The sequence below is a fragment of the Ambystoma mexicanum genome, chromosome 5p (genome assembly GCF_040938575.1).
Source record: "Ambystoma mexicanum isolate Mex_15411 chromosome 5p, UKY_AmexF1_1, whole genome shotgun sequence".
Lineage (NCBI taxonomy): Eukaryota > Metazoa > Chordata > Amphibia > Caudata > Ambystomatidae > Ambystoma > Ambystoma mexicanum.
Window position 1 is genome coordinate 47,636,988 of NC_090930.1, and position 23,462 is coordinate 47,660,449.

Consider the following 23,462-nt stretch of genomic DNA (forward strand, 5'->3'; position numbering starts at 1 on the left):
CCATCTATGTTGAAATTGCGATAGTTGGGACTCAGTTTTTTTAGGTTGGAGTCAGACCCCAGTATTAATATCTCAGTTTTGTCGTCATTTAGGCAGAGGCCGTGGGAGGCCATCCATGCCTGAATGAGGAGGTAGATTTTGTTTACTAGAGCTGTATCTTCGACAAAGTTGCCTGATAGAGGTATGAGAATCTGCGTATCGTCCGCATAATTCGTGTAGGTTACCCCTAATTTGTCAAGTTTGTCGAAGAGAGGCTTAGTGAAGATATTGTACATAGTCGGTGAGACACATGAGCCTTGTGGGACACCACAAGTGATCTGGATTGGGTCCGCTGCTGCTACAGGGGAGAACACTCTCATCGAACGGTTGGCTAGGAAGGATTGTACCCATGCTATAGCTTCACTTGAGAAGTGAGCGGCAGACGCTAGATGGTTGCATAATACTGCGTGATCCACTAGGTCAAAGGCCGCTGACAGGTCAAGGAGGAGGAGCATAGCTGTATTACCTTTATCCTTCAGCTCGTCGATTTGTGTTTTGAGGTCAATGAGGGCTGTTTCGGTACCGTGCAGTGGTTTGAAGCCAGATTGCCGTGTACCTAACAGTTGGTGCGTCTCCAAATGGTTTTGGATTTGGAGGTAGGCTACTCTGTCAATGATTTTAAGGAGAAATGGGACTGTGGTAATAGGCCTGTAGTTAGTGGGGATAGCTGGGTCAAGTGTCTGTTTTTTGAGGAGGGGGAGAACCCAGGATCCTTTAAGGTTGGTAGGTACAGTGCTTGTGTTGAAGGAGGCATTGATAAGTTTCGAGATGAAGGGTGCTAGATCTCTAGCTGCATCCTTAATGATTTGCGCAGGGCAACTGTCGCCTTGGCAATTTGACGGTTTAAGGGACAGAATGACCTTTTCAGTTTCCAATATAGAGATATTGGTAAACCTGAAGGGTTTACCGTTGTTTTGGGAGGGTGTGCTGGGTAACTCCTTCAATGGGGTGGTGTGAGTACCGTGAGGGCTCAAGGAGGCTTTTTTCTCAGCAATTTTAGATTGAAGGGTTATGATTTTATTTGCTAGAGCATTTTGGATGCTAGTGCACCAGGATTTGTCCTTGGGGACATTGTCTGTGGGGGCAATAGGGTTTTCCAATTCACGAAGAATAGTGAAGAGCTCTTTGGAGTTAGAATTGGCTTTACTGATTCTATGATTGAATGAGTCTTTTTTCGTTTGAATAATTTCCTTTTTGTATTTTTTGGCAAAGTTAGCAAGTGTGGTTTTATTGTCGGCAGAGGGAGTATGCCTCCAAATAGCTTGGAGTTTGCGTTTTTGGATACGCATTTCTTTGAGATGGGGGGAGAACCAAGAGTTAAGGTGAGTTTCACGTTTACTTTTATGGAGTTTGGTAGGGGCAATCAAGTCTAGAGCTTTGGTCATGGCGTTGTTAAATGATTCAACTAACTCACTAGGGTTGGAATCATTAGGACTAGCTGTGAGAGTTGGTAGGAAAAGTGGAAGTAGTTTTTCAGCTGTGATTTCTTTTTTACTTCTTGTTGGCATGGGGGGTGCTATTTTAATCTTATTGGGTTTGGGAGGTTCGATGTTGGCTGTGAAGCATATAAGATGATGGTCGGTCCATATTTGAGGTAGGATACTGGAGATGGTGATGTTGCAGTTGTGGTTGGCTATCCAGTCTAGCGTGCGGCCTTTTGTATGTGTAGGAGCTAGGACATTTTGGGTAATGTCGTGATTGGCTAGAATGGATTGGATTGCTTGGGCTTGTTGGTCTTCAGCGTCATTAAAGCCCAGGTTAAAGTCGCCTAGTAGAAGGAGCTGAGTGGAGTCTTTAATGCTGTTGGTGAGGAGGCTGGATAGGTCTTCCTCAAAGTTGCCTAGTGGGCCTGGTGGTCTGTACACTAGAAGTATTGTTAGTGTGCTGTTGTTTGAGATAGGTATTTTAGCTGAGAGAAGTTCGCACGATGTGAAAGCTGGGTGTGGGGTGAGTCTGGCAGCTAGATGTGTTTTGGTTATGATGGCCAGGCCACCTCCTCTAGTGTTGGGTCGGTCGACTCTTAGGATATTGAAGTTATCAGGTATGGCAGTCGAGAGGGCAGGGCCAGCTGCATCATGGAGCCAGGTTTCAGTGACAGCAAGGATATCTAAATTGTCCAAAGACAGTATATCTGCTATTTCGGTATTGTGTGCTATGAGGGCCCTAGCATTAATAAGGGCTCCTGATAGTGTTGGACTTATGGTGTTATCTTTGGCAGTTCTGGGATTGGGGTGGTTGGGTCTCCTCTGTTTGTAGTATGGGTAATCAAGTGGTTGAGGACGATTTGTCGTCGCAAGGTCTAGGAGGTTAGGATTAATGGTAGTGGAGGTGCGTGTGGGTACTGGTGGGTTGGCTCTCTTATTTTTGATGTCATAAAGTCGTGGGAGCCTAGCTCTAAGTCGCAGGTTTCTCTCTTGCAAGTTGCAGGGTGTAGAGTTGGAGAGGGCCATTATTATGGTGATGGTTAGGAGAGTCCAGGCTATGGTCCCACGTGAGTGTGAGAAGCAGGTAGTAGTGTACATATTGTGGGAGTGGCAAGATAATGCTTGTATTTGGTGAGTCTGGTGGGAATTGGGGTGCAAATGTACTATCAGTCTAGGTTGGAAGATCCTGTTAGTATCTGAAAGGCGGATATGCTACAGCAAGGGTTCAGACTTGGGAAGTCCTAATCATGGCTAGTAATGCCAATATAGTGGGGCATGGCACTTAGAAATTGACAAAGGCATAAGGCACGGCACAATTTAAAGTGGTCTGAAAGCGACCATAAGGCACGGCACAATTTAAGAGTGGTCTGAAAGCGACCATAAGGCACAACACAATTTAAGAGTGGTCTGAAAGCGACCATAAGGCACAACACAGTATAAAGTGGTCTGAAAGTGACCATAAGGCACAACACAATTTAAAAGTGGCGAGTATACTCAGGCCACACAGCCATACACTAACAGTGCAACACGGTTGCAATAACGGATGGGGTTGTATGCTGGTAGTGAGCTTCTTACCCTGAATAGGTGCCAGCATAAACAGGATGTTGTAGGTGGGTTCCAGTAGGAGCATGAGACCTGGCACTCGGCACTTTATAAGACCTGGACCGAAGGTACTTTTTATGGAGAAGGGTGGCAACAGTGCAGCAGGTGGATGTCTATGATGGAAGCAAGTTCCAGTAGCCAGGTTCGATAGGGGCGAGCGCCGAGCGCCTGCCAGCAGCGAACAGGGGCAAACAGGGCAGCTTGGCCTTATAGTGGCCTTGGGGTGGCCGCCGGCTATTTCGCCTGCCGGCGGAAGTTCCTGGTAATGTGGAGCAGGGACGCGTTGCCTAGCAACGAAGTCGAGGCCGAGCCTCGCTTTCATCCCGCATCGCGCCCGAAATTTTGTTTTTTGTAATGTCGGCGCGTGCGGGTTGTGGGACAAAAAGAGTGGTAGGCCTGCAAGTGAGGCCCTGCAGTGGTGGCAGGAAGGGCCCGGGAGGGGTATGGTCTCCTACCCGCTCCGAAGGAGTAGAGGTGGGGGCTCCTGCCCGCTCCGAGGGAGTAGAGGTGGGGGCTCCTGCCCGCTCCGAAGGAGTAGAGGTGGGGGCTCCTGCCCGCTCCGAAGGAGTAGAGGTGGGGGCTCGTGCCCGCTCGCCGGAAGGTTTCTGAAGTGGGCAAACAGGGCAGCTTGGCCTTATAGTGGCCTTGGGGTGGCCGCCGGCTATTTCGCCTGCCGGCGGAAGTTCCTGGTAATGTGGAGCAGGGACGCGTTGCCTAGCAACGAAGTCGAGGCCGAGCCTCGCTTTCATCCCGCATTGCGCCCGACATTTTGTTTTTTGTAATGTCGGCGCGTGCGGGTTGTGGGACAAAAAGAGTGGTAGGCCTGCAAGTGAGGCCCTACAGTGGTGGCAGGAAGGGCCCGGGAGGGGTATGGTCTCCTACCCGCTCCGAAGGAGTAGAGGTGGGGGCTCCTGCCCGCTCCGAGGGAGTAGAGGTGGGGGCTCCTGCCCGCTCCGAAGGAGTAGAGGTGGGGGCTCCTGCCCGCTCCGAAGGAGTAGAGGTGGGGGCTCCTGCCCGCTCGCCGGAAGGTTTCTGAAGTGGGCAAACAGGGCAGCTTGGCCTTATAGTGGCCTTGGGAGGCCGCCGGCTATTTCGCCTGCCGGCGGAAGTTCCTGGTAATGTGGAGCAGGGACGCGTTGCCTAGCAACGAAGTCAAGGCCGAGCCTCGCTTTCATCCCGCATCGCGCCCGACATTTTGTTTTTTGTAATGTCGGCGTGTGCGGGTTGTGGGACAAAAAGAGTGGTAGGCCTGCAAGTGAGGCCCTGCAGTGGTGGCAGGAAGGGCCCGGGAGGGGTATGGTCTTCTACCCTCTCCGAAGGAGTAGAGGTGGGGGCTCCTGCCCGCTCCGAGGGAGTAGAGGTGGGGGCTCCTGCCCGCTCCGAAGGAGTAGAGGTGGGGGCTCCTGCCCGCTCGCCGGAAGGTAATGTTGGATGCACAGTTGTGATCCATGACCCAGTCAAGGGTGCAGTTGTGATCCATGACCCAGTCAAGGGTGCAGCCCTTGGAGTGGGTGGGAGAGTACTCCTTGGGAGAAGCCTAGATCTGATAGTTCTTTAGCTAGAGCTGAGGCAGGTTCATCTTTAGGGTCATTGTATCCTAAGTTTAGGTCTCCTAGTAATAGAATTTTGGAGGATTTTTTGATGTTGTTACTGAGTCGGTGAGAGAGGTGGTCTTGGAAGTCTGCGGGGGGCCGGAGACCTGTACAGGATATGAATATTAATTGAGTTGTTGGGTGAGGGCGTTAATTTAACTGATAGGATGTCAGTATTTCCACCCCATGTGCTAGCATCTCATAGCCTAATGGAGAGTGTGTCTTTGTAGATAAGTGCAACTCCACCTCCAGTTCTATCAGGTCTATCTTGTCTAAGGATGGCGTAGCCTGGAGGTGGGGCTAGTGAGATAGCTGGGTAGGAAGCATCATTGAGCCAGGTTTCAGTGATGCTTAATAGGTCAAGATCATGGGTGGATAATAGGTCATTTATCCCAAAAGCGTGTGCAGGGAGGGAGCGTACAGTCAGTAGTGCGCGTTTGAGAGGTGGATATTGTGAGACTTTAGTTTTATTCATTTTGGAGTGTAAAGTGGTAGGTTTATTGTTGTGTGAGGTCGTGTGTGGCTTAGTGCACGGTCGTGCTATAGAAGATTGGAGAAGCAAGCAGCGAGTGTCATGACCCTTGCTACAGTAAGTCTAAAGTGCAGGTGAAGTGCGGGGGCTTAATCTGATATTTCTTAGAGGGAGAGGTGAAGGTGAACATAACCGGTGTCTGGGTAGTGTGCGGATTCTGAGTCTGTGGAGTCCAGTAGCTGGGCTAGCGGGTTGTGACTGTGTGATGTGATGGTCTAATGGAGTGGGAGGTGAGTGCATTGCTGTGCAATACGTTTGATATGCAGGATGTGGGGGTGGAGGTGTAGGTACCATGATTGTGACGGTCACAGCATATGTCACAAAGATAGCTAGGCAGAGCGCATTAATGAGAGCGAGTTCCTGGGGGCCTTTGTTGTGCGCAGTATGTGAGATCGTGGGTAGCATGATGGGGAGAATAGTTGCAGTCTATGCGTGTATCTGGTAGGTGGCAGGAGTGCGGTTCGAGAGCTGGTGAGTAGTTAGTGCGAGGAGAAACGTGTTGGGCACAGTGAGCTACAATCAATGTGTACACATTAGGCCAGTGCAAGTGTTAAAAAATCACGATGAGCACGGTGGCTACATTGGCTAAAGCAAGATATGCATAGTAAGCTACTATCGGGGTGTGCGCCTTAGGCTAAAGCAGTGGACTAAAGCACACCACAGGCACAGTACGCTGTAGTAGCTAAAAAATAAAATAGGCATGGTAGGCTGCAGTCAGGCTGTGCGCTTTAGGCTGATAGGCAGAGTAGGCAGCATTGAAGTTTAGGGTGTACACTTATGCCAATGCCAAGGGCTAAACACACGATAGGCGCAAGAAGCTGCATTAGTTACAATCAAGAGAGTCACAGTAGTACAGATGGGGAGTGCATCTTAGGCTAATGCACTGGACTAAAGACACGCTAGGCAAAGTAGGCAGCAATCAAGGTGTGCACATTGGGCTGAGTTCAAGATAGGCACATGAAGTCTGTATGGCTGAAATAGTGCATTGGGATCAACATGGCAAACCAGGTACTTTAGAAATGATAAGTGAACACATGCCGGGCTAGCGAGTTAGAAGGTGGCAGAGGCAACTGTGCCAAGGCAAACTGGAGCATGTATTATGGGTAAGTGAAGACCAGTAGTAATGGGGGTGTGCAGACAGTGAGGGTAGCAGGTGTGCAAATAGCAGGTTGGAGAGCACAACAGTAATGTCCAGAATATACAGGTTAGTGAATACAGTTGAACAAGCCAGTGGCCATACTTGCTAAGGGATTATATGAGCGGTTTAGTGAAAGGCTCACGCTATAGCATACAATTACGGGGTGCAAAACATAGCTAGGGCTGGAATTCCAGTAGTTCACGAGGGTGCAGCAGCACGGTGAAGCTAGGTAGCGAGTATTGGCGGGAGCGGATCCCGGACGTAAGGGATGGAGATGTGAGTGGACACTAGTGTTGGCTCAGGCTGAAATGAGACAAAGGGCGCTTGAGTAGCTGGCGCTTCCCATGTGGGGGGAGTACTATAGAAGGATGAGGCAGTAATGCAGGTCAGGGGCAGCAGTGCAGCGTTCCGGGCCCTGGGCCCTGTCTGCCCCCGACAGGGTCTGAGCCTTAGAAGGTGAGCCTTCGTGGCTGTGCCGGCGAGGGATAGGCTCATAAGTATAGCCACAATCCAATGGCGTCGTGTTGAGGCTGAATAGGGGAGTCGGGATCAGACTGTAAGCATGAAGGGCCGGCGGCCATTCTGAACTGCCTGAGCCTCATGGCAATCCATGGAGGCCAGCACAGTTATGGCCCGTTCGAGTAATTTCCCTGTGACGGAGCGACGGATAAGGGCATCAGGCGCACATAGGGCTTATAGGGCTTAAGCCTACCCCGGCATGTATAGGGCTTAAGCCTACCGAGGCATGTATAGAGCTTAAGAATACCCAGGCATGTATAGGGTTTAAGCCTACCCAGGCATGTATAGAGCTTAAGCCTGCCCAGGCATGTATAGGGTTTATGCCTAGCCAGGCATGGATAGAGCTTAAGACTACCCAGGCATGTATAGGGTTTAAGCCTACCCAGGCATGTATAGAGCTTAAGCCTGCCCAGGCATGTATAGGGTTTATGCCTAGCCAGGCATGTATAGGGCTTAAGCCTACCCAGGCATGTATAGGGTTTATGCCTAGCCAGGCATGTATAGAGCTTAAGCCTACCCGGGCATGTATAGGGCTTAAGCCTACCCAGGCATGTATAGAGCTTAAGCCTGCCCAGGCATGTATAGGACTTAAGCCTGCCCAGGCATGTATAGAGCGTAAGCCTACCCAGGAATGTATAGGGCTTAAGCCTACCCAGGCATGTATAGGGCTTAAATCTACCCAGGCATGTATAGGGCTTAAGCCTACCCAGGCATGTATAGGGCTTAAGGCTACCCAGGAATGTATAGGGCTTAAGATAACCCTACCCAGGCATGTATAGGGCTTAAGATAAGCCTACCCAGGCATGTATAGGCCTTAAGTCTACCCAGGCATGTATAGGGTTTATGCCTGCCCAGGCATGTATAGGGCTTAAGATAAGCCTACCCAGGCATGTATAGGCCTTAAGTCTACCCAGGCATGTATAGGGCTTACGCCTACCGAGGCATGTATAGGCCTCAAGGGGTATACAGTCATATTTTTGAATACATATTTTCGAAACACCATTATGTCGAAAACATTTTGGCGAAATTTGTTTTTCGAATATATTTTTTTTATTTTATGGGGATTTTTTGGTAAGTAAAAAAAAAGTGTTACAAAAAAAACGAGGGGTTGGGGGGAACCCCCATTTTAAACAACATTTAAAAAATAAAATTCTAAAAAAAATGTCGGCAAAATTGCGTCGACATAATGACATTCCAAAATATGGCATTCGAAAATATCACTATAAACCGTCTTAAGGCTACCCAGGCATGTATAGGGCTTAAGATAAGCCTTCACAGGCATGTATAGGGCTTAAGCCTACCCCGGCATGTATAGGGCTTAAGATAAGCCTACCCAGGCATGTATAGGGCTTAAGATAAGCCTACCCCGGCATGTATAGGGCTTAAGCCTACCCAGGCATGTATAGGGCTTAAGATAAGCCTACCCCGGCATGTATAGGGCTTAAGCCTACCCAGGCATGTATAGGGCTTAAGCCTGCCCAGGCATGTAAAGGTTTAAGTCTACCCAGGCATGTATAGAGCTTAAGATTAGCCTACGCAGGCATGTATAGGGCTTAAGTCTACCCAGGCATGTATAGAGCTTAAGATAAGCCTACCCCGGCATGTATAGGGCTTAAGGCTACCCAGGCATGTATAGGGCTTAAGGCTACCCAGGCATGTATAGGGCTTAAGCCTACCCAGGCATGTATAGGGCTTAAGGCTACCCAGGCATGTATAGGGCTTAAGCCTACCCAGGCATGTATAGGGCTTAAGATAACCCTACCCAGGCATGTATAGGGCTTAAGGCTACCCAGGCATGTATAGGGCTTAAGCCTACCCAGGCATGTATAGGGCTTAAGCCTACCCAGGCATGTATAGGGCTTAAGCCTACCCAGGCATGTATTATTCATACAGGCCAACACTCCAGAATTAGGTGGAAGACTTCTGTTTTAATAATAAACGTTTTTACTGTTTGTTTTACTTTCTCCCTCCTAAAATAATTCGGTCCCAAATACAAGTCAACGGGGACATTCAGTTGCCTGGCTTTCTGTTGCTCTGGCAATGCAAGAGCAATAGAAAGCAGCTGAATAAACGGGGGGCATTTAGGGCGCGGTTTAGTCAGAGTGTAGAAAACAAAAGAACTGCTTGTGTAAGAGAAATGTGTATTACTGCTTGTGAGCTGTTATTTAAACATTCCATCCACTTGAAAAACTTGGTCTAGTGTTCAATCGTGGGTGTATTTAAAAGCATGGACACTAGGGGGCGCTCGTCACCAAGTCTGGGCGGAAAGTACCACGTGCACAAATCTAAAAAGTGAAAGTAGAAGGAGGAACAGGTCCGGAAGCAGACCACATGAGCCAGCCCCCACCCCCACCCCGACCTCTGCATGCCACCCCCACAGTAACCCCAGGCTAGGGGTCCTGAATGCCTGTGCTCTGGGCTGAGGAGACCTGCCCTCTCCTCTCATCCTGTCCCTCCCCTCTGCACCCTCCTCTCTCACCCTGCCCCTCCCCCCTCTCATCCTGCCCCCTCTCTTCTCTGCCCCTCCCCTCTCACCCTGCCCCTGGCCCTCTCATATTTTTTCCTGCCCCTCCCCTCCTGCCTGCTGCCTGGGCTCTAGCTGCCTGCTTCTGTTGCAGGACCTGGCTGCACTTTCCAAGAGCTGCTCTTCCAGGGACCAGCTACACCCTGCACCCCCACCCGAGAAAGACCCGCCAAGTAAGTGACCCCTCCCCCACTAGCTTCAGGGCCACGTGACCTCCGGTGTCTGTGTGCCCCACACGATGCCCTTTACCGAGATTACTTGTGCTAGGATTGCCACATGTGTGCAGCGTGGTGCATGCATGCACTTGCCACACTGCAGGGAAACGCGCGTGGCGCTGGCATCTGAATGCTGAGGAGCTGCGGTTCTAGTCCCACGGCCTCACACAGGTTAGTAGACACCGTGCGGGGAATATATGCCATCGCTACTTCGATGCAAGGCTCCCCATCTGTTCTCATGAGACTAACATCCACATGTCTGTGAGACTGGCCCAGGGGGGTCTCTAGGAGGGGCTTCTTAGCGGCTATAGAACATCGCCCACCCGCCATTTATGTTTATATAGCTCCATTATACGGTATAAGACCGGGCTCGTCAGTTAAAGATACTTTAAAATGTAATATACTATAAAAACCGAAAAATGAAAAGTTTATAATAAACGACATTTTATTTAAAAAACAAATAGCTTCATTATAACGTACCCATTGATAATCTCTAACTCCTAGCAGATAAGGGAGTGCATGTTCGACCCCTAGATATAAACACAGGCCAGCGAGAAAAAGGAACTATTGGCTCACAAAAATGTGCATGCAGGGGTGGACTGGCCTAGAGGTGTGTGTGCAGTGGTGGCCTGGCCTACAGGTGTGCATACAGGGATGGACTGCACTACGGATGTGCATGCCGGGGTGGACTGGCCTACAGGTGTGCATGCAGGGGTGGACTGGCCTACGGATGTGCATGCTAACCAGTGGGGTAAGAAATTGAGGGGGGGGCTTCGTTTGGTGGCGTAGCTTCCATGGTGGGCGTGGCCTAAAAAGTGCACAAACCATAGTAAGGTGCGCACACTTGTGTGCTTAGCTTACTATGGTTTGTGTACTTTTTTCAAGCCGTCTTTTATAAAGCGTTGAAGACGGACACAACTGTAGGTGTCTTTGTCCTTCGACAAAGCTTTATAAAAGATGGCTTGAATTGTGCATTGTTAGGGAGAATTCTCATAAATGTGCTAATTTCCCTTACCTTGTGAGACCCCCAGCAACTTTGCTGGATTTCTAGGACTTTCATTTTTACCTGGAAGGGGTGTGAGCCTTTTTTCCCCACTCTTTCATGTATTTTGATGTGTGTTTTACTTTTGTTTTCTTTGGATATGGAGTTTTAAACAACTCCATAGACTACCCAAGGTTTAAATACCTTCTCTGGGACTGACTACTGTCGCCCAGTGAATGTAAAGTTAAATTGACTTTGCTAGTCTTTTTAAATTGCTAGACCCAGCACACAGTGCCTTACAGCAGATTGCTTGAGGGAATACCTAGTATTATCTATGCCTAGAAAACTCATGTAGCCCTCAAAAGCTACCCTTTCCCCTTAAAATGGCTGGTGGCAGTGGTATTGCCATGATTTCCCCGACCGTGACCCGTTTAAACACTAGTAGCTGAAATCCACCGGAGCCATGTTTTTCAAGATGGTGTCTGAGCCCCCGCTGTAAAAACAGATTCTGTTCGACTTTTTTCGCCATTTCTTTCAGGAAAGGTCCTTCTTCTGTTTGTCTCTGCGCGCCAAACCAGGTTTGGTCCCTTTGTTCGTTGGCCTTTGGCGGGCTTCAGTGCTGAAGCCTCCCTCTGGCGCCTGAGTGTCTGGGATAGACAGGTTGTGAGGGAGGTGGCCGAAACTCCATGTGCTTAGTCTCCTAGGAGACCTGAATGCACTCTGGCGTGATTGGCTGGCTGACTGTCTGGCAAGGACAGCCACCCTGCTTGGTGAGTGACAGCCAGGCTGGAATAATGGGGGAAAACTGTCTAAAAGCAGGCCTCTGGGACTTGGAAAGCAGAGTCAATCACTGGAACGAAAGAACCGAAGATGAGCTGAAGGAAGAGGACTGCTGCAACTCCTGGATGACCGGTGAAGCCCTGCTGCAGGTCCGAATTGTCTGAAACTCCATCGACAGAGAAGCCCTTCAAGGTTAATTTCTTCCCTTGAGTTTGGTGGGAACAACCAACTCGTAAGCTGCCTGGACACCGTCCCCATCTGGTCAAATTGTCTTCAGAGTGCTGTTAAAAACCGGATAGCCAGGCGAAGGATACCAGTTCCTGGTCTTTAAGACACTCACTTTGGCTCTGGTTGGGTTTTATCGCCATTTCTTTTTGTTAAAGTTCTTCTTGTGTTTTACTTTGCACGGCAAACCAGGTTTGCCTTCTTTGTTTGCTGACCTTTGGCGGGCTTCTGTGCAGAAGCCCTCCTTTGGCGTCTGGGTGTCTAGATGGGCTGAATGTGAGGGAGGGGTTTAGTCACCCCCTGCACAGGATCTCCTTGGAGACACAAGTCGCACTTTGTGTCGATTGGCTGAGGTGGCTGTCCGCGCCCGACAACCCCCCTGCTGAGTGATGGAAAGCCAGGCTGTGTGAATGGGAGATTTTGGCATAAAAGGCAGGACTCTTGGGATGGAAGTCAGAGTCGCCACTGGAACTGCAAAGAACCGAAGAAAAGCGGAGAAGAAGACGGCTGCTGCAACTCCCGAGTCCCGGTGAAGCCCTGCTGCAGTCCTGAGCCATCTACCCTTCAACTACAAGAGAAGATCCAGTCCGGAGTCTTCTTCCCTTGAGCCTGGTGGGATCAACTAGCTCACCGTCCACAGTCAGAGGATCCTCTTCTTGGTCGAAATTGCTGCACACAGCTGTAGTGGTCCGGATAGCCATCTGAAGAGCCTCTCCTGTTTTAAAGGAGCGCACCTTTTATTCACTGTTGCTTCGCTGCTGCTGGCCTCATCCCTGGGTAGTGCAGATCGCTCCAAACGTCGTCCTTCTTGTCCCCACGACTGAAGCTCCAGGAACCGTGAGTCTGCAGGAACTAGCAGAAACAATTGCCAGCTTTTCTTCATGCGAATAAGGTACTGTGTCCAGCTTTGAGGAATTGCGGTGAACCCTTTCTCCTCACCCAAGACTTGTCCTTGCCTTCCTTCCCTGTTATAACTTTTGCTTCCCTTTTGACAATATCTAAGTATTCCTGGCAATCTCGAATCGTGAACTGTTCTAACCTTGTGATCCTCGACAACAGGGCCCTGTCCCACTTGATACTGGCTCAGGCCTATTGACTTTTATCTACGTTTTAGAAAGTGTCTTTTGATTCTATCTGCCTTGACAAAAGTATTGCCTATGATTTTTATCCCCAATTTTCTTGTGTTACTTGATGTGCTAAGTGTGTTTGACTACGGCAACATTTCTTCTCGCGGGTATGCTTTTCTTTCGTTAGAGCGAACTGTCATTACTGTCAAAAAGTGATCACATAACAACCCCCGGTAACGTCTTTATTTCACAACACCGGTCTGTCAAATCCAAAGGTACTTAACTTGAAGAATTGTTCTGCACAAGGGTAATTGGTTGTGTGTAGTGTATTTGAAGTGTGGTTTTAATTTAGTAGAAGTGAAGTGTTTTGTGAACAGGTGGTCTAAAAATAAATGTACTTTTACTTTTTAGCCAGAAACCTTGAGTCAGTGTTTCCTTGAGTCACAGTAATTAAGTCCTTTGTGTAATTTCTGCTACTGCTCACTTGCTCTTGAGATAAGTCTGGCTGCTCAGCCACTGCTACCACTCTGTGTAGTACAGGCTTGTACCAAAGGTGAACTTGTACTACCACTTGTAGTCTTAATCTTGTGTAGTGGTCCCTAAGGGCACTGCACAGGATTCTGCCTAACAACCCCTCACCTTTCCCCCTCGCACTTTTCCCTTTCCCCGTCCCCTGCACTTGCGCGATCTGAATGTCACCTGGCTTAGTAATATCGTTGTCTCTGTCCTCCCTCTGTTCCCCCTCCCTTGCCTTGTCGCGCTTTGAAACACTTGTGTATAGGCGCGTTATAAATGCCATATCATATCATGCAGCTGTGGACTGGTCTACAGGTGTGCATGCAGGGGTGGACTGGCCTACAGGTGTGCATGCAGGGGTGGACTGGCCACTGGGCACTCTGGTGTTTTCCCGGCTGGCTTCTGCATCATGGACCTACTTACTTCATTTCCAAATGTTCTTAAGGGAACGGGGTTGGGGTTGCCTAATATGTATAAAATGGGGCCCCTTTGAGCATTATTTTCAGGACCTCTTTTGCTTCAGCAGTCAACCCCGTGTACACGTTGCATCCTTTGTGCTCGATTAAGAGGATGGACCTTATTAAACCTGCAGGACGTTCTGCACTTGCGGCAGGTGGTATTTCTCTATTGCATTAGTGGAGTTCTGCACTTGCGGCAGGTGGTATTTCTCTATTGCATTAGTGGAGTTCTGCACTTGCGGCAGGTGGTATTTCTCTATTGCATTAGTGGAGTTCTGCACTTGCGGCAGGTGGTATTTCTCTATTGCATAGGGCGTTCTGCACTTGCGGCAGGTGGTATTTCTCTATTGCATTAGTGGAGTTCTGCACTTGCGGCAGGTGGTATTTCTCTATTGCATAGGGCGTTCTGCACTTGCGGCAGGTGGTATTTCTCTATTGCATTAGTGGAGTTCTGCACTTGCGGCAGGTGGTATTTCTCTATTGCATTAGTGGAGTTCTGCACTTGCGGCAGGTGGTATTTCTCTGTTGCATTAGTGGAGTTCTGCACTTGCGGCAGGTGGTATTTCTCTATTGCATAGGGCGTTCTGCACTTGCGGCAGGTGGTATTTCTCTATTGCATTAGTGGAGTTCTGCACTTGCGGCAGGTGGTATTTCTCTATTGCATTAGTGGAGTTCTGCACTTGCGGCAGGTGGTATTTCTCTATTGCATTAGTGGAGTTCTGCTCTTGCGGCAGGTGGTATTTCTCTATTGCATAGGGCGTTCTGCACTTGCGGCAGGTGGTATTTCTCCATTGCATTAGTGGAGTTCTGCACTTGCGGCAGGTGGTATTTCTCTATTGCATTAGTGGAGTTCTGCACTTGCGGCAGGTGGTATTTCTCTATTGCATTAGTGGAGTTCTGCACTTGCGGCAGGTGGTATTTCTCTATTGCATTAGTGGAGTTCTGCACTTGCGGCAGGTGGTATTTCTCTATTGCATAGGGCGTTCTGCACTTGCGGCAGGTGGTATTTCTCTATTGCATTAGTGGAGTTCTATAGCGGAAAGAGGGGTAGGAACCAACAGAGGGACCCATATTGGTCACTTTGCCTGCCTCATAGGGGGCCACTGTGCCTGTTACATGTGGGGATCCGTGTGCCTGCCTCATGGGGTCAGTGGGCCTGCCTCATAGGGGGCCACTGTGCCTGTTACATGTGGGGATCGGTGTGCCTACCTCATGGGGTCAGTGGGCCTGCCTCATAGGGGGCCACTGTGCCTGTTCCATGTGGGGATCAGTGTGCCTGCCTCATATGGGGTCAGTGTGCCTGCCTCATATGGGGTCAGTGTGTCCGTCCCATGTGGGGACCATTGTGCGGTTACCAGTCAAATGGTCAAACATTTGGTCGACAGACAATTTGGTCGACACCATTTGGTCGAATGCCAAATGGTCGAATTTTTTTATTTTTTTATTTTTTTTACCCATTTTTTGGTTTTTTTTGGGGGGGTCCCCCCCCAACCTCCTTTTTTTCTTTTTTATTTTTTTTCCCCACACGAAAACCCACAAAACACATATATATATATATAAAAAAAAAAAAAAATCGACCATTTGGCATTCGACCAAATTCAGTCGACCAATTGTCTGTCGACCAAATCACTGTCGACCATTTGACTGGACACCCCATTGTGCGTGCCTCATATGGGGTCAGTGTGTCCGTCCCATGTGGGGACCAGTGTGCCTGCCTCATAGGAGGTCAGTGTGCCTGTTCCATGTGGGGATCAGTGTGCCTGCCTCATATGGGGTCAGTGTGTCCGTCCCATGTGGGGACCAGTGTGCCTGCCTCATATGGGGTCAGTGTGTCCGTCCCATGTGGGGACCAGTGTGCCTGCCTCATAGGAGGTCAGTGTGCCTGTTCCATGTGGGGATCAGTGGGCCTGCCTCATGGGGTCAGTGGGCCTGCCTCATAGGGGGCCACTGTGCCTGTTCCATGTGGGGATCAGTGTGCCTGCCTCATATGGGGTCAGTGTGCCTGCCTCATATGGGGATCAGTGTGCCTGCCTCATAGGAGGTCAGTGTGCCTGCCTCATAGGAGGTCAGTGTGCCTGTTCCATGTGGGGATCAGTGTGCCTGCCTCATGGGGTCAGTGGGCCTGCCTCATAGGGGGCCACTGTGCCTGTTCCATGTGGGGATCAGTGTGCCTGCCTCGTATGGGGTCAGTGTGCCTGCCTCATATGGGGTCAGTGTGTCCGTCCCATGTGGGGACCAGTGTGCCTGCCTCATATGGAGTCAGTGTGTCCGTCCCATGTGGGGACCAGTGTGCCTGCCTCATAGGAGGTCAGTGTGCCTGTTCCATGTGGGGATCAGTGGGCCTGCCTCATAGGGGGCCACTGTGCCTGTTCCATGTGGGGATCAATGTGCCTGCCTCATATGGGGTCAGTGTGTCCGTCCCATGTGGGGACCAGTGTGCCAGCATCATAGGAGGTCAGTGTGCCTGTTCCATGTGGGGATCAGTGTGCCTGCCTCATATGGGGTCAGTGCGTCCGTCCCATGTGGGGACCAGTGTGCCTGCCTCATATGGGGTCAGTGTGTCCGTCCCATGTGGGGACCAGTGTGCCTGCCTCATAGGAGGTCAGTGTGCCTGTTCCTTGTGGGGATCAGTGGGCCTGCCTCATGGGGTCAGTGGGCCTGCCTCATAGGGGGCCACTGTGCCTGTTCCATGTGGGGATCAGTGTGCCTGCCTCATATGGGGTCAGTGTGCCTGCCTCATATGGGGCCACTGTGCCCGCCCCATATGGGGATCAGTGTGCCTGCCTCATAGGAGGTCAGTGTGCCTGTTCCATGTGGGGATCAGTGTGCCTGCCTCATGGGGTCAGTGGGCCTGCCTCATAGGGGGCCACTGTGCCTGTTCCATGTGGGGATCAGTGTGCCTTCCTCATATGGGGTCAGTGTGCCTGCCACATATGGGGTCAGTGTGTCCGTCCCATATGGGGTCAGTGTGCCTGTTCCATGTGGGGACCAGTGTGCCTGCCTCATATGGGGTCAGTGTGTCCGTCCCATGTGGGGATCAATGTGCCTGCCTCATATGGGGTCAGTGGGCCTGCCTCATATGGGGTCAGTGTGTCCGTCCCATATGGGGTCAGTGTGCCTGTTCCATGTGGGGATCAGTGTGTCCGTCCCATGTGGGGGTCAGTTTGCCTGCCTCATATGGGGTCAGTGTGGCCGTCCCATGTGGGGATCAATGTGCCTGCCTCATATGGGGTCAGTGGGCCTGCCTCATATGGGGTCAGTGTGTCCGTCCCATATGGGGTCAGTGTACCTGTTCCATGTGGGGATCAGTGTGTCCGTCCCATGTGGGGATCAGTGTGCCTGCCTCATATGGGGTCAGTGTGCCTCCCTCATATGGGGTCAGTGTGCCCGCCCCATATTGGGGGTCAGTGTGCCTGTCCCATATGGGGTCAGTGTGCCTGTTCCATGTGGGGATCAGTGTGCCTCCCTCATATTGGGTCAGTGGGCCTGCCTCATATGGGGTCAGTGTGCCTGTCCCATATGCGATCACTGTGCCTGTCCCATATGCGGTCACTGTACCTGTTCCATGTGTGAATCCGTGTGCCTGCCTCATATGGGGTCAGTGTGTCCGTCCCATGTGGGGATCAGTGTGCCTCTTTCATATGGGGTCAGTGGGCTTGCCTTATATGGGGTCAGTGTGCCTGCCTCATATGGGGTCAGTCCCATATGGGGGTCAGTGTGCCTGCCTCATATGGGGTCAGTGTGTCCGTCCCATTTGGGGATCTATGTGCCTCCTTCATATGGGGTCAGTGTGCTTGCCTCATATGGGGGTCAGGGTGCCTGCCTCATATGGGGTCAATGGGTCCGTCCCATATGGGGGTCAGTGTGCCTGCCTCATATGGGGTCAGTGTGTCCGTCACATATGGGGTCACTGTGCCTGTCTCATATGGGGTCACTGTGCCTGCCTCATAGGGGGTTACTGTGTCTGTTCCATGTGGGGATCAGTGTGCCTGCCTCATATGGGGCCTGTGTGTCCGTCCCATATGAGGTCAGTGTATCTGCCCCACATGAGGTCAGTGTGTCTGCCCCACATGGGGTCAGTGTGTCTGTCCCTTATGGGGTCAGTGTGCCTGTCCCTTATGGGGTCAGTGTGCCTGTCCCATATGGGGTCAGTGTGCCTGTCCCACATGGGGTCAGTGTGCCTGCCCCATATGTGGTCACTGTGCCTGTTCCATGTGGGGATCAGTGTGCCTGCCTCATATGGGGTCACTGTGCCTGTCCCATATGGGGTCACTGTGCCTGTTCCATGTGGGGATCAGTGTGCCTGCCCCATATGTGGTCACTGTGCCTCTTCCATGTGGGGATCAGTGTGCCTGTCCCATATGGGGTCACTGTGCCTGTCCCATATGGGGTCAGTGTATCTGTCCCATGTGGGGTCAGTGTGCCTGCCCCCGGCCGCGGTTGGTGTAGACCCATGTTGGTTCAGCTTTGCACCGTTCTCTCCACTCCATGTGTTACTCCTTATTCCCATCTATCACACGTACATCCCACTCTTGAATTGGAGTGTTCATTAACCTGCATTTTAAGGGCACGATTAGTTTCAGGGGAACCATCAGAATTTCCTCACCTTTTACACTTTCATCCTGGCCCTTCTTGGTCAGGCATTCATCCATAGACAGTGGGTGAAAGCTTAGGAGTTCCTAAATCGTTCCCTTTGCTCCCCTCTAAACTTCCTCTGGGAATCCCCAAGGACACGCGCTCCCTTGTCACTCCTGGTCCCATCGCTAAGCAACTTGTTGGGCTTCAGCAAGAAAAGCCATTTATTCTGGCATTTTTTTAAATATGGGTGCTGTCATGTCCACCAATAAGCTTGCTGATGGGACCGGGGCATGGGGTGTGCTGCCAGGTTATCCTCCCCATTTGCCTCTGTGGGGGATACACTGGGGGGCTTATGCCACCCCCTACTTCCTAAGTGGGCTATGTAAAGGGGTGTCCTCACTCGTGGTGTCCATTTCCTTTTTTCAAGTGCCCCCCGCAGGGAAAACCTTTTTTTTATAATGCAAGGTTCTCCATCTGTTCTCATGACACTAACACACACATGTCTGTGAGGCTGTCTCAGGGGGGCTACTTAGCAGCTTCAGAACAATACCCACTGGCCAGTTATGCTTCTATAGCTCCATTAAAACACACCCAGGGATAATCTGGAAGGGACCCCTGCGAACCAAGTGAAAAACACTTTAACCTTCCTCATATAGGAACAGGCAAGTTTCTCCAAGTGCTGGAGGATTGCTTATATGGGAACCCTGGGGCTGGGAACTAAGTCCTGGTTCATCTGTGCTACGTTATCTGCAGGAGGTCCGGGCAGAGACACACCTGCCCAAGCGCCATCATTAACACACACCCCTCCACTGTGGGGTGAAGCCGATGAAAGGGCCTCATTGATGCACACCCTGCCATATACAGACAGGCTCAGGTAAAACTGTGAGGAGGTACATGACTACATGACCACACGCTCAGCTCAGGGACTGCGCCCGGGAAACTAACCATAAGCAGTGACTTGAAACTAGTATATGGGCCTCCTGGGGCGAGTTGTGAGTAGATTGCGATCTACGTCGCCCTAGAGAGTAGCAAAACATTGCTCCCACCCTCTATTTGGGTAGAATGCTTTCAAGAGAAATATTGGGACGATAGTTGTGAGAATGAGTGTCGAGGTATAATTACACAAATGATCCCTAAATGCGAATATATACTTTGACAGCGAAGAAATAGAATTTTCAATTCCAAGGTTAACATCTTCCAGAGCGTCAGGCCCCGCTGGGGTCAGGAATGAGGTATTGAAAGGTAACTTCCCACTATGGGCTGATATTTTCTTTCCGCTATTTACCCAAGTAGTCAATGAAAGAAAGTTACCACAGTCTTGGAAACAAGCCATCATAATACCCATTTTTAAAAAAGGAGTAAGAGAACAACCTTTAAATTACAGACCTATATCGTTGATTGAAAAAATAGTCCATAGGTGCCCGAAATAGTCCATAGGTGCCCGTCTCGAGAACGAACACGGCCCATTGACCTGCTCTTTGGGAAGGTACCCACTCGAGAGTCGGCAGCCACACTTTAGCTCACTGTACCTTTCACAGATGGGAAATACCCATTTGCATATCAGTCTTTGTCCCCACCACATGGGCAGTCCAGCACCGAAATGCTATGGCAATTCCCTTCTGAACAAGAGTACCAACAGCAACCCCATACACGTGTTTCAGCCTTGTTGGGCCTCATCAGTGAGGTGGAGCTGTGCGGTGTCCGGTCAAAGGGTCGACTACAAAGGATCGAATGGTCAAAGGATCGACGCAATAGGGCCGAAAACAAAAGGATCACATTTTTTTTAAATTATATATTTTTTTGGGTTTTCGTTTAGGGAAAAAAGTGGTTTTTACCACAAAAACAGGGGTTGGGGGGACCCCCCCCAAAAAAAAGTAAAATGTTTTCTTTTCTTTTTTTGTTTTCGATCCTTTTGTTTTTGGTCCTTTTGCGTCGATCCTTTGACCATTCGATCCTTTATTGTCGATCCTTTGACCTATAACCGAGCTGTGCCTCTCTAAGCACAGTGAGCAAGGGTTCCACGTCTGGATGACCCTAGGAGACTTAGGGTGACTAAACCTAAGTCCCTTAAACAATCAAGAAATAGTCCACAGGCACCCCTCTCGAGAACGAACACGGCTAAATGACTTGTTCTTTGGGAAGGTACCCACGCGAGAGTCCGCAGCCACACTTTAGCTCACTGTACCTTTCACAGAAGGGAAATAACTATTTGCATATCAGTCTTTGTCACACCCAAATGGGCAGTCCAGCACCAAAATGCTATGGCAATTCTCTTCTGGAGTGAGCTAAAGTGTGGCTGCGGACTCTCACGTGGGTACCTTCCGAAAGAATAGGTAATTTAGCCGTTTTCGTTCTCACACAAGGGCGCCTATGGACTATTTTTTGATTATATCATTGAATGATATCCCATCAAAGATCTTAGCTAATTTAGTCTTAAAAGATCTGACTAAATGGGCAGAAGAGACACATACCCTTTCAGATGGTGTACAAAAGGGGTACGAGTATGATTGTCAGTGGTTTTACACTACTGTCTTGTCTTGCACAAGCAGGGAGTGGACCGGACGAGAACTTTTATGTAGCATCTTAAGATCTCTCCTCTGCATTCAACAATGTAGATCGTGCCACTCTGTACAAAAAGTTAACGAAGTGCAGCATCCATCAAGGTCTGCTCAGTATGTTGCAATTATTCTATTCCGAAAAAAAACTCTGTTAAGATAAAGCCGAGTCGAGAGGGTGAGCTGTCCAGAAGCATCCATGTGGATAGAGGTGCGTCTTGGCTGCCACTCTATTCGGCTTACTTATGGGAGGAGTGGCCTAACAGGAAAAGGTTTCCTCCGAATTTGTGGAAAACTAAAGGTGAGCTGTTTGGTGTACGCTGACGACCTGCTGCTGCTAGACTTTACACCAGCGGGCCTGCAGTGTTCGCTTAAAGGCGCTGCGGACTATTTAGTAAATAATGGTTGAAATCTGAGATAATGAGAATATCTAACAAGAGGAAGAAGAAATCGTACAACTGGTCTATTGGAAACGTCCGAGTCTCTGAGATAGATGCCTTTATTTATTTAGCCTTTCTATTTACACCTAAAACAGCTCAGACGAAGCAAAGAGTAGGTTAGTGGTGAACCTAAGAACATGCACCTCAATGATGAAGCTAGTTCAGAGACGCGTATGTGCCTACTCCCTGACTCCTCTTAAGGTTTCACTCATTATATCGTATGGAATTGAACTTAATGTTGTAATGAATAGAACGTTTCTAGATAGATTAGTACTAGGGCAGATTTTGAGGAAAGTCCTGTCCCTGCCAAAGTTTGTCCCAATTAGTATCATCAGACTAGAGCTGGGTATACAGTCATGGGGGTCACGGAATGTTTTCAAAAGCGTAATTCTTTACCTGAACATGTCGAAGAGTGTAGGGTCTTGCATATTTGCAAATCTCCTATATACGAAAAAGAACATGAAGTATCATCTATTGCACATTTGCGAACAAAGATGTGTTAATAAAGTGTATGGGTCTAGAGCAGGGGTGCCCTCCATTAGGAAAGTCTTTGTGCCTCACGGGCCGGACAAAAGAGCATGGCGGGCCGCACATGGCCCGCGGGCCGTATGTTGTGCACCCATGGTCTAGAGGAATCAATCTCAGAAGGGGCTCTGAAAAAAGCTATAAAATGATGGGACAGAATTTGGGATGTGAATGACTTACAGAGGCTTTCGGGGTGTAGTAGAGTATGTTTATTTCATCTTCCCAGTCCACAATCTAGACCATATCTGAAAGAATTTCCATCCTCAACTTTCAGAGACTATTACCTGAAATTTAGTCTAAACTGTCACCTTAGAGGTCCTTGCGCCGATATTACAAATATCAAAATAATTATAGATTGTGTGGTCAACAACATCCCGAGTCACTATGCCATCTAGTAATGGACTGTACAGAACTCTTGAAAGAAAGAATTACATTTTTTGCTCCATATGTAAATTCTACCTCCGAGAGTCATCGCAACTAGTCTCTGGCACAGATTAATGTCAGGGACTCGAGTATCGTTGATCTTAGTCTTGGTGGAATTTCCTTTGTTCATTTTTGATAAATTATCTGATGTGATAAAGCAAGATGAAAACGTATTAAATTAAATTGTAATAATGTAGGGGGTGTCTAGTTGCACCTCTGTCACTCTGATCGAATCCTAGTAATGTGGGCGTGCCTTGTTTCACCCCTGTCACTGGTAGAATCCTAATAATGTGGGCGTGCCTTGTTTTACCCCTGTCACTGGTAGAATCCTAATAATGTGGGCGTGCCTTGTTTCACCCCTGTCACTGGTAGAATCCTAATATTGTGGGCCTGCCTAGTTGCCCCTCCATCTCTCTGGTAGAATCCTAATAATGTAGGCAGTGTCTAGTTGCACCTCCGACACTCTGGTAGAATCCTAATAATGTTTGCGTGCCTTGTTTCACCTCTAAGAATTCTAATAATGTAGGCGTGCCTTCATGCACCTCCGACACTCTGGTAGAATCCTAATAATGTGGGTGTGTCTAGTTGCACCTCTGCTAGACTCCTAATAATGTAGACTTGTCTAGTTGCACCTCTGCCACTCTGGTAGAATCCTAATAATGTGGGCATACCTAGTTGCCCCTCCATCTCTCTGGTAGAATCCTAATAATGTAGACGGTGTCTAGTTGCACCTCCGACACTCTGGTAGAATCCTAATAATGTTTGCGTGCCTTGTTTCACCTCCGTCACTCTGGTAGAAGCCTAATAATGTAAGCGTGCCTTGTATCAGCTCTAAGAATCTTAATAATGTGGACGTGCCTTGTTTCACCTCTGCGCCTCTGGTAGAATCCTAATAATGTAGGCGTGCCTATTTGCACCTCTGTCCCTCTGGTAGATTCCTAATAATGTAGGCGTGCCTTGTTGCCCCTCCGTCACTCTGGTAGAATCCTAATAATGTAGGCGTGCCTATTTGCACCTCTGTCCCTCTGGTAGATTCCTAATAATGTAGGCGTGCCTTGTTGCCCCTCCGTCACTCTGGTAGAATCCTAATAATGTAGGCGTGCCTATTTGCACCTCTGTCCCTCTGGTAGATTCCTAATAATGTAGGCGTGCCTTGTTGCCCCTCCGTCACTCTGGTAGAATATGATATATATGATATTATATTTTATTTATATTGTGCTCGTACACAAGTATTTCAGAGCACGACCAAGCAAAGGGAGGGGAGCAAGGGAGAACAAAAAATAAAAACAACGATCTTACTAGGCCCAGTGACATTAAGAACACGCAAG

General features: G+C 49.3%; 1 protein-coding gene across 3 annotated transcripts in view; it reads left to right on the forward strand.

Annotated features, from left to right (window-relative positions):
• LOC138480708 (zinc finger MYM-type protein 1-like) overlaps positions 1-23,462 on the forward strand; it is a 135,769-nt gene that overhangs the window by 24,021 nt on the left and 88,286 nt on the right. Inside the window, exon 1 of one of the 3 annotated variants that reach the window (XM_069612411.1) lies at positions 9,211-9,543. The exons of 1 other annotated variant lie outside the window; for it this stretch is intronic. Coding sequence is in view for 1 of the 2 variants with exons in the window: in XM_069612408.1 (XP_069468509.1) it covers positions 9,716-9,756 (41 nt within the window). In the remaining variant the exon portion in view is untranslated. Of the gene's footprint in view, positions 1-9,210; positions 9,544-9,567; positions 9,757-23,462 lie in introns of those variants that run through there. One more of the 3 variants, XM_069612408.1, reaches the window with a different exon arrangement.